General features: G+C 42.2%; 1 protein-coding gene across 4 annotated transcripts in view; it reads right to left on the reverse strand.

Annotated features, from left to right (window-relative positions):
- Window positions 1-10,361, reverse strand: part of LOC147425446 (MRG family protein) — a 142,970-nt gene extending 132,609 nt beyond the window's left edge. Inside the window, exon 1 of one of the 4 annotated variants that reach the window (XR_015186435.1) lies at window positions 10,064-10,291. Coding sequence is in view for 3 of the 4 variants with exons in the window: in XM_086500324.1 (XP_086356450.1) it covers window positions 10,064-10,189 (126 nt within the window). In the remaining variant the exon portion in view is untranslated. Of the gene's footprint in view, window positions 1-10,063 lie in introns of all 4 variants that reach the window. The other 3 variants (XM_086500324.1, XM_086500323.1, XM_086500321.1) reach the window with 3 other exon arrangements.
- Between the last annotated feature and the right edge of the window lie 390 nt (window positions 10,362-10,751).

A 10,751-nucleotide genomic window follows, 5' to 3' on the forward strand; every position in this document is an offset into this window, starting at 1 on the left:
ACCACCATCATGTCCAAACTATATAAAGACCCTAAGCTAGTCTCAGCTCTTCGAGCCTTCCTCAATGGAGAACTAAAGTTTGGGCTACCACAATTTGCACAAATGGATGGAGCTGGGGAGATGCCAATAGAGGAGGAACACTTAGATCCACAACCCAACCTAGATGAGAACCTTGTTATAGAAATACCTGTTAACAAGTTGGGATAATACTTTGAGGGTGATGAATCCAATGCGACTATACCAATCACTACTAAGGGATTAATTGTGAAGGGAATCCTTGATGGTGGCGCTGGGGTTAGCATTGTGACTAAAAAATGCTGGGAAACTATGGGAAGACCTCACCTTGCGACCACAACCATAGTAGTGAAGATGGCCAATGGGTCTATTGTTAAACCTATTGGGATGCTAGAAGATCTCAAGATCAAGGTCTTTGGACATAAAATAAGGATTACCTTTATTGTTATGGATTTCTTCAAACACACTATGGTATCGGAGATGATCTTAGGACGTCCTTTCATGAGGGAAGAAAAAATGGTATATGACTGGTCTAAAAACCATGTCTACTTGCAATTCCAAGATTCTGTCATTCGAGTGGATCTTGTGACGGGTCGAGCACATCCTCTAGGAAACAGGTTTATAGTTGATCATAGATCTGACACCACAGTTCACTCAGCCCCATTGCAGTATTGTTATACATGTAAAGCGGACACTGATGTTGGGGAAGATTCTCCTTATATGGATGTGCTACCTGGGATGACTGAGTCAGACAATGTGGATTGGGTCCACCTAACAGCAACCATAGACACTTGGGAAAACAGGGGGACCACCTGGGTATCACCCAAGGGCGATGAAATGCCCGTACCCTTAAATATGCTACAAGCAATGCATATAGCTTTTGACAAAACTCATCCTAATATAACGAAGAAAACATACAAGTGGGTCCCTAAATCTTCTTTAGCGACCATGGCTGATGCTAAAAAACAGAAGCCTTGTAAGAAACGTCTCACTCGCTCCAAGAAAAGTAAGAAAATGTTGCGATGGATTCCTAAACGACTATTGGAAGCCCAGGGCTACTATCAAGGAAATGATCAAATCTGGGTGCCAAAACGTAAATTGTGCTCTTACTTGTCACCTGACCCATGTGAGCCCAATCTTGTAGCTCCAAAACGAATTGACAATCGCGGAAAGAAAAAAATCACAGAATGCTACACACCCGCTCCGGAGCTAGTTTGGGTACCGAAGAAAGAGCGATTTGTTCCACCTAGCTTAGGAAGGGGGGAGTCCCATGAAGCTTCTAGCTCCTCATGTAATGCATCCATAGAGGTAAAAGCTTCTCCACAGCCTCCACCTACAATAGGGGACCTCCATAAAGTTACAAAGGAGTCCACACCTTCCAATGTTTAAGAATCACCTGATGAACCACTTCAAGTTCGATCCTGAGAGAGTACCTTACCACCCTTGCAACTCGATGAAGCACCTAAGGTAATAGAAAACTACTGGCAAAAATCCTCACCTACCGACTGGAACAATTGGTTTCAAAGGGTGGCAAGCATATTTCAAACGGTATGATCTACCCAAGGAAGGGGAGAAGTCTTCATTCACGTCAGCCTATTGACTTATTTCCCTCTTACCCTTGTTTCCATGACCTCTCAATCACCAATCTTATGGAATGTATAGCCTTATACTCACCCAAAAAAAAAAAAAAGGAGCAAGAGCAATAAGCAAACGAGTATGCACAATAAAAGTTAAATGACCCAGACTTACACATCCACATTCGGTACACTGAAACAGAAACCTATGTCATAAAACACCTATGATCCTCATCATTCGAGTGATGGAGGGTAGGTAAGATTAGTACGATAGGAGTGTTTCTGTTTTAGAGTTGAGTGATTACCAAAGTTCTTTTTTCCCACTGATGTGGCTCCTAAAGGTATTCTTTGTGTTTCCTAGTGTATACAAGAACGTGTTGCTGTTGTTAGGATTTGGACCTTCATGGAATCTTTCTCTCGTTCACACTTCAAATCAAGCACGATCATCAACACAAACAGGTGTTTCTTGTCCATTAACATTGCCCCTTATCTCTTTGCATCTTATTTGTCTGATTTAATTGTGATTGGTAGCATAATATTCAGCGCATTTGCTTAGTACCAAACATTAAATTCAATGTAATTTTTTGTCATAATCACTTGTTTAGGTTTAAAAATCAAGCAGTCTGACTAAGCTAGTTTGACCAAGCTAGGTGTTAGAGATCTTCTCTTAATACCATGGAGAATGCCTTCATAATAATCAATGGTTACTTAGGTTCTTAATCCGATTTTGGCAGCATTGTGTGAAATGTACTAGGGCTCTCTAGTGGGCTTGACCCTATTGACCTTTAGCTTAAGTATTATAAAGGGAGTTTACTAGTGTGATGAGCCTGGGGAGGTGTAAAAGTGTTATATGACCCCCCAAAAGTTACAAAATTAAAATGCTGAAAAAGAACAAACAAAAACAAATCAAAGTGCCACAATGTAAAATCTTAAGCTGGAAGAGAAATCTCAGCTTTATTTGGTACTTCACTCACATGTATCGCCTATGGTACTAGAGCCCTAGAGGTTCCCAGTGTGGGCGCTTTTCCTTGAAAAGCAAAAAACCCAAGGCATACAAAATAAGCACACACATCAAAATTGAATCATTGTGAAAAGACTTTGGGGGGGTCAAAGAAAAGGTAATCAGTCGGGCAATGATTTCATGAGAAATTCCTTTTATCGTAGCTTAACTACAAGGTCTTCTAGGTATAGCCTCTAGTAAGCCCTCGAACATGAAATACTTGGCTCTCGCGATTAAACAACTTAATTAACCAGAGAAAATTAAAAAGCTTACCCATGGTATTAATAGTCGATCTCTAGTACCTTTCGACCGTTAAATTAGCGACCCCAGACTTGTTTAATTTTTACCTTTACCTCTGTTTATACATTTGATTATATTGAAATTTAATAATTATTGGTGACAAATGGTTTAGAATTATACTAACAATCAATTTGTCTGCCTACAACTGCATATGCTTTTTAATTGTATATAAGAATGCAATTACTGTGCCAATTTTGTTTGATTTTGCAGTGACTGAAGAAGGCTAAGGACATTCATCTCAAATGCTCTTCCACCTCGACTAAACGAGCTTCAACTCAATAGCTTCCGAGGACGGAATCTACATCAGGAAGGGGATTTTGTTTGATTTTGCAGTGACTGAAGAAGGCTAGGACATTCATCTCAAATGCTCTTCCACCTCGACTAAACGAGCTTCAACTCAATAGCTTCCGAGGACGGAATCTACATCAGGAAGGGGGGCATGTTAACCCTCACGGCTCACGGACACCCTATCACCTACGACGGACATTGTATTATTTATTTGGTAGAGTCAGGTACCGGGTCGGTCCAATAGGAAGAGGATAAGAGTGATTGCCGATGAGTGGCGCACTCTAACTGGAACATTCAAGGGATTAGTTGGCTAAGCATGGGAGCCCAAGTGTGAATGGGGCGAGCTCATATAAAAGTCAACTAAACTTAAAATTCACTCATTCTCTCATTTGTGCAATTGAAGAGTGCTCTTGCTCCATCTCCATCTTCTTCTTCTTCATCTCTTTGTGTGTGTGTATGCGTGAGAGAGAGAGAGAGAGTGTGTGCGATCGAGCATTGCGGCGGCACGACGGCGGCGAGGCGGTTGAGCGCAACGTAGCGGCGTCTCCCTCTTCTTCGCGGCGAGGAATCCTCCACGAAGCAAGCGTAGAGCGGTGAGTGACACACTGTCGTCATCTTTGAGCTTACTAGTTTAGGCTTGTTGTGTGCTTGGAGCCAGTTGTGGCTCGCACGCGGTGTATCGGCAAGTTCCTTGCATTGACACGTGCGACATACGCGCACAGACCTAGGCTCGAGAGCCAAGATCTGTTCGTCGTGTTTGATCGAATCTTCCTGTGGGGGTTCTGTGTATCTCGACTCGAGAGTCAAGATAGGTTCGTCGTGATTGATCAAATCTGCAATGAGGTTAGCTTTACTAGAGAAAGTATCCATTAACACATCATCCTTGTGAACAATCACATCATCTTCATGCAAATCATCATGCTCGTGAGAAATCGCATCTTGATCATGCAAATCGTTATGCTTGTCATTGTCATGCAATTCTTCATGCTTGTCATTGTCATTCAAATCATCATGCTTATCATTATCATTCAAGTCATCATGCTCATCATTATCATGCAAATCATGTGTGTCTTGCTTTGAAGAAGTAGAGACTGAGAGAAAGTCTCCTTTTCCTGATTCTGTGCAAAGTGCGTCTACACTTGAGAAAAGAGAGTCGCAACAACTCTTGCATGTGTCGCACTTGTTCATGCTCACGCTCTATGGCTGCCTTTCTTTCTACTTCTCTTTTTGCTTTTCTTTCTGCGTGTCTGCGATCCATTTCTGCTTTTCTTTCTTTGCATTCACGATCAAATTCTGCCATTCTTTTTGCTTTTCTTGCTTCGCGTTCTAACTTTCTTTCCATAAAGGTCTGCTCCAACTCCTCCATAGGAGTTAGTGCAATCCTTGGCGTAGATACTAAGGGGGAGGGTCGGAAAAACCTTTTGGTGGGGAAAATTCTTCTTCGCCTCTCATGCTCATCACCTCCAAGCGAAGTATCCATTCTGCTTCGAGTGATGACCATCCACTTAAGTCGTGGGTTCTTGTGCGTTCTTGTGGTCTTGGGTTCTTAAGTTCACGAGGAACTTGGGTTCTTGGGGTCTTGGTTCTTGGGGTTCTTGAGGGTCTTGAGGTTCTTGAGGTTCTTCTTTAGCTTGCAATCTGTGTTAGAGAAGGATCTTCTCTTCACTCGAGTTCTGCTCTTTTCTGCTGGCGCACCCCTTGGCGGCCTTACGCTCACACCAAGGTTGTTTTTTCCGACCTCACGTTGATTGGCCGGCCGCTAAGTGCACAGTCCGCTCTCAATGAGTGAAAAGAGAAACAAGGGGAGGCTAGACAAGCCCTTCTTTCTTGGGTTTCCTGTCACTCTTCAAAAAGACGATTAGGAATCGACACGCCCAAGTGAACTTCAGTTCGTGCGACCTCAACAAGCAAAAAAAAAATTATGTGGTTCTTTCCTTGAGTGATATTGAACACTGCCAAAGCTCTGATACCAATGTAAGGTGCAACGGAATGAATTTTTGAACTTTGCTCAAGATGAGTGCTCCGTACTATGCTCAAGGTTCCTTTTGTTCTTATGGAAGGAAGAGCCTTCCGTTCTTAATGAGAGAGTGCAATGGACACAAACAAAGTGAATGGACACTATGTATGAAAGTGTATGAGACTGAGAGAGAGAGAGAGAGAGAGAGAGAGAGAGAAGAAAAATACGACACCAAAGACGTAAAACCCTCCTCCGAAGGCCTCACTCTCGTCGGCGAGAGTGGTCTACTATTGATTGCACAAACTGGTACAAACTGAATGCATGTGACTGATGCAAGTCTAGGCTAGGTCGATGACGACGACGGGGATGGCGAGACCGACCTAAGGGCTAAAATCTTACGCTTATGAACTACTGTCCAAAAACGTTGCTGGCTGAAATCTGCTACTGCTGAAAACGCTAGGAAAAACCCTGGTATCTGTTGATCTTTGTCGCTGAAAATCTGCTGCTATGAGGGCTGAAAACTGATGGTCCTTAGGGCTGAAAAGTGTTGGTCTTTACCTGCTGAAAATCGCCGTACACAAAGGCTGCAAATCTAGAAACGCTAAGGCTTCTGAAAAACGCCAAGGCTGCAGAGCTTTCCTTGGAGGAAAAACGCTAGCAACTGAGGATCTTTGGCGATACTTGCTTGGATGGAAAAACGCCAAGGCTGAGGATCTACTGGCGATGGTACTTGATGAAAAACGCCAGGGGAGAGAGTCTTCGCTTGGAGGGGAAACCGCCACCAAGGGTTGTTGCATGAGAAGTTGTCTGTTGAGCTTGGGCTCCTGCTGCCTCTTCTGCCAATTAGTGCTAGTCTAGGTTTACTTATATACAAACTTACTCAATTTGCCCTACCTACTTTCCAACAAAAGTCACATAAAAATAATAAGTGAAAAATGTCAAAAATAGGTAAAATAGGCTAAATGCACTGGAAAATTCCCCTGAAGGATTCTGATGGATTCTGATGGGAATGCTTATGATCATGTTGTGTGCAACCAAAGGATATGCATCTACACTAAGTGACTGGGCATGCACGGTCTGCGAACAGACTCACAAAAGTGCCAGAACATTTCTAGTATAGACTGACTGGACTAACGGAACCCTTGTTATGATGTAGCTTGTCCACGGACACGTAGGGTTGGATGTGTCACGTGACATCTGTCTCCTTCATACACCGCATGTGGGAACTTCCCAGAGACAGATATGCCCGCCTTGCACTTGAGTCCTCTCGACAGTTAGCCATGCAAGGAGATACAGCATGTTGGTATGGGGAGATGACATCATGGTTTCAGACGCATGGGTTCAGCATAGACAGATTGCCCCCCTTCCAGTACTCACTGGATGCACCCTCTCTGACTCTTACACAGTCCGAGATCACCGGGCTCATCCACCAGGACTTGACTCAGCTAGACACCAGGAGGACATGGATACAGCCAGTACAGGAGCTGGGCACGAAGATGGCTTTCTACAAAGAGCATCTTCTCCAGCTTACAAAGGACGGTTTTGTGACGAGGCCCAGATACATGGACACCCACTTGTCTCATGGGATACGATGTGCTATTGGCCAAATACGCACATCTTCACACCAACTGCGGATCGAGACTGGGAGATACAACGGAGTACTAGCAGAGGCCAAGACATGCCCCCTGTGTGACACGGAGCCTGAGACAGAGTCGCACTACACATGCCACTGCCCCGTGTGTATGGCCGCTGGCATAAACACATATTATAACTTTTTTATTCACTACCATTTATTCTACTCCTCAACAGGTGGATGTGACAACTCAAGATAGTAGATGATCTTGCTCCAGAGGAGATGGACCGACAGATTAGAGATGAGCAGGAGGCGATTCTCAAAAAGCTGCATAGAAAGCTTGAGAGTGTGGATCGTCGTGTGACTAGATCACGTGCAGGAGCTCTCAGCATTCCTCTACGCCCGACGCTTCCAGATCCAGACACTATGAGATGAGAGAGTATTAGTAGGGAGAAGCTTCCTGTTCGCTCCTCTCGCTCACGAGCAAATGAAGTTGTCTATCTCATTCACACCAAGATTGCTTATTTCTCTAAGGAGGCTAGCAATGCAGAGGTGCTTGTTCCAGATGCCACTGTTACTGAGCCAGAGTTTGATGAAGAGGACAATGTCCTTGATGATGGGGGCATGCTCTCTTCCGACAATTCATCTTCGGCATCTGACACAGACTTTTGAGGCTATAGGCATGCCGCCTAATAGCCTATGTGCATGCTTTGGAGGGCAAAAGACTTTTAGTGTGTTTCATTATTTTGATTCATTTTGTATAGCATATATAGTGTCAGCTTGTGGCTGATGCCATAGACATTATGCTTGTAGTTAAGTTTGTACATGTGTTTCATTGTTTTGTTTCAATTTGTATGGCATTTACAGTGCCGACGTCTGGCTTACGCCAAAGACAGTATGCTTGTAGTTGAACTTGGTTTTATGACTTATCATTGAGACTTGAGGCATTTGAGATTTATGTCCAATATCAATATGTTCATTTTCAGTATTGTAATTTGTAATGTGAATTTGTTTATGTGTCTATGGGTTTTTCACTAAAACATGGGTTTTTACAAATGTACATACCTATTACGTAGCTAAAAGGTGGTTCGGTACGGTAGTACGTTCCGTACATACCTCATGTCGTACACTACGTACCTTTCCACCTTGGGTCATATATATATATATATATATATATATACCACCTGAGTAAATTGCCCTACCCAAACTTTGACAAACAAGTAAAATGAATACCTAAAAGCCAAAATAAATAATGGGATCACATTGGGCAGCTCACTTGAGATGCCAATACTCTAACATGTTTGCCACTATTTTTGACCATATCCTTCCATCTTCTGCTTTTACAAGATAGTGCATGAGCATGGAAAGCAAAAGAGGTGCAAGAGAGACACGAGGCTTTGAGGGAGTGTTGTAGGTACTTCTAGTAGAATTAGATCAGAGGCCGAGAGGTCTAGAAGAAGCAAAGCAAAGAAAAGAAGACTCAGGGAACAAAGGAAATCAGAGGTGTCTCTAGTTCCTATGGTTAACAAGCACAAGGGTTCCACAGGATTCCATCTCCAGCTCAGGCACACTCTTCTTTGGATCAAGGTTGGACCAATACGTACGTACGGATCTGTATCGTACGTACATAACGTATATTGTACATACGAAACGATTCTTTTTTATTATAATTATTATTATTATTTTATTTTGTGGCCGCCGAAGGTAACAAATTGGCCAAGCGATCCCTATTTTCTCCCAAATTTGCCCATGAATCCCACAAAACCCACTTTTCGAAACAGAGGCCTTTCTGTTAGACGAAACTTTGAAACTTTGAAACAGAGGCGCTATTTTTCATTGTCTTGTGACTGTCCAGTTGTCTTAAAAGGTAACTTATAATTGTCTTGATCTTTTGATGTCATGATAGGAGTTTAAAAGTTATAACTCATGAGTCTTTCAGCCTGTTTATTATTTAAGGTACACATGTAAAAGTTTAGTGCTCTTTGGCGCATATCACACGTCAGGTATGTGATTCATGAGTCTCTAGTTGTTGTGTATAGAGTTTAGACATATTCAAAGTTGTGAAACATCCAATTGACAAATTTTGTAGCTTCATCTCTGAAACTAACAGTTATTTCTGGGGTTTCTACCCTTATTTATGAATGCCACGTATTTTTGCGTACATAAAAAATTTACCCATATGTACAGACGTACCGTACGTACTTCCACGTACCATACAACACGTATGGTTCCACCTTGCTTTGGATGCTCTACCCCCTCCTTCCTGCCCAATATATCATGGTGGCATAATACCTGTCACTTTGAGTTCAAAAGCAATCATATTCCTCTGGCTATGTTGACGACATGGTGTGGGAAGAACTTTGCACCTCTTCAATTTGATGGAGTTGTTTGTGTTAGGAGATATGAGAGGTTAAAAAACAAGTGTAGCATTGTTTTTCTGATAGTCTATTGCTTTTTAGGATATTCCTTTGATAAAATTTTTTACTTTTATTCCTAGGGTATGTGCCCTCAAAGATGCTCATTAATATAAAAATGTTTCCTTGTACGAGAGAGAGAGAGAGAGAGAGAGAGAGAGAGAGAGAGAGAGCTTTCTTCACATCACCTAGAGGCCGATCATTGACATTGGAGAACCAATGTCAACAATAAAAGTAAACATTTATTCGTCATCGTTAAAAAGTACATGAAAAGATGGAAGTAATAAGGCAGACAAGGTCACTGCTAGGTACAAAAATATGAATGGCAAATGAGCTCCCTCTCACACAATTGAAAAACAAACCAAAAAAACTTACAAAGGAATAAGCCAAGAAGCAAGGCAAATGAGCAATGTTTAGGAGAGGTAAAGCTGCGAGCATTGATTGAGGAATTCCGGATAGACCACGTGGCCAAACACTAGGTGCATTGCTTTGTAATATGTAGCTCACACTTATGGAGAGCATCTTTCCATGTGAAGCATTGTAATCTTCCTTTCTTTCCCAAACAGAAATTTACTGACAATTACATATCTGATCTGTCCTATAGGTTGATTCAGCCTAGACATGTTAATGGAACTCTCTCTCTCTTTCTCTCTCTCGTAAAACCCAGGGAGACCATTCAGAGAAAGAAAGGCTTGTTTTCCAAAACAACCTTGTAAATAAGCAGCTTCAGAGCCTTCAAATTATGCAAGTGTCGATTTTTTGAGATGTCCTCGAATTGCCATCTCTGCTGCCGTGATGTTAGATACGCAGCTAAGATCTGGTTCCCTTAAAGTCTCCCCCCATACTGACATGCATATCCATGACAAACTCAACCATCAATCTCCTCAGCGGCTCTCTCTCTCTCTCTCTCTCTCTCTCTCTCTCTCTCTCTCTCTCTCTTACCTTGGCCTCGTAGATGAGAGGGCCGTGATAGGCCAGGACCTTTTCGCCCTCGCTAAAGAGGCCGCCATCGCTGGCATCTTCGCTATTACCATCGTCCTCCTTCCCGCCAGTCGTTGAGCTCCCCATCTCCCCCCTCCCTGCTCAAATTTCAAACTGTTGCTTAACAGTAAAAATGAATCTCTCTAAGAAGCATTTACGTGAAATATTTTAGTAAGGAAATGAATGGCTATTTGAGAGAGAGAGAGAGAGAGTAAGGTTAATCATTTGTCATGTATCGGCAAATCAAACTCCTCGTTTCATCTCCTCTAAACTCTCTAAACCGTTTTGACTTTCCATATTCTTGAACAACTTTTCATCCCCTCCAAACACTTGCTTTTCCACGTCTTTAAGTCCATTCATTTTCCATTAGAGATCTCACATCTCCTACTAAGGTTTTTAACATTTGCTCATTCGTTTTCAAAGAAATCTTCAATTAAAATGAACTGGAATCAATTGTCTTTCGAATAATCGATCGGGTTTATTGCCTGTGTATCATTTTATATCTAGGATTTAACATATAATGATGCTTGGGAGAACTGAGTTTATGTAGATTCTAGTTGTTTGGATAACTATTCGAGTTGTAAGTATTTCCTTTATGTATATTCTAGTTGTAGGTATTTCCTTTGCGTATCCATTACACATGAATAGA

This window comes from Adiantum capillus-veneris, chromosome 25 (assembly GCF_014529385.1).
Source record: "Adiantum capillus-veneris isolate H3 chromosome 25, ASM1452938v2, whole genome shotgun sequence".
Lineage (NCBI taxonomy): Eukaryota > Viridiplantae > Streptophyta > Polypodiopsida > Polypodiales > Pteridaceae > Adiantum > Adiantum capillus-veneris.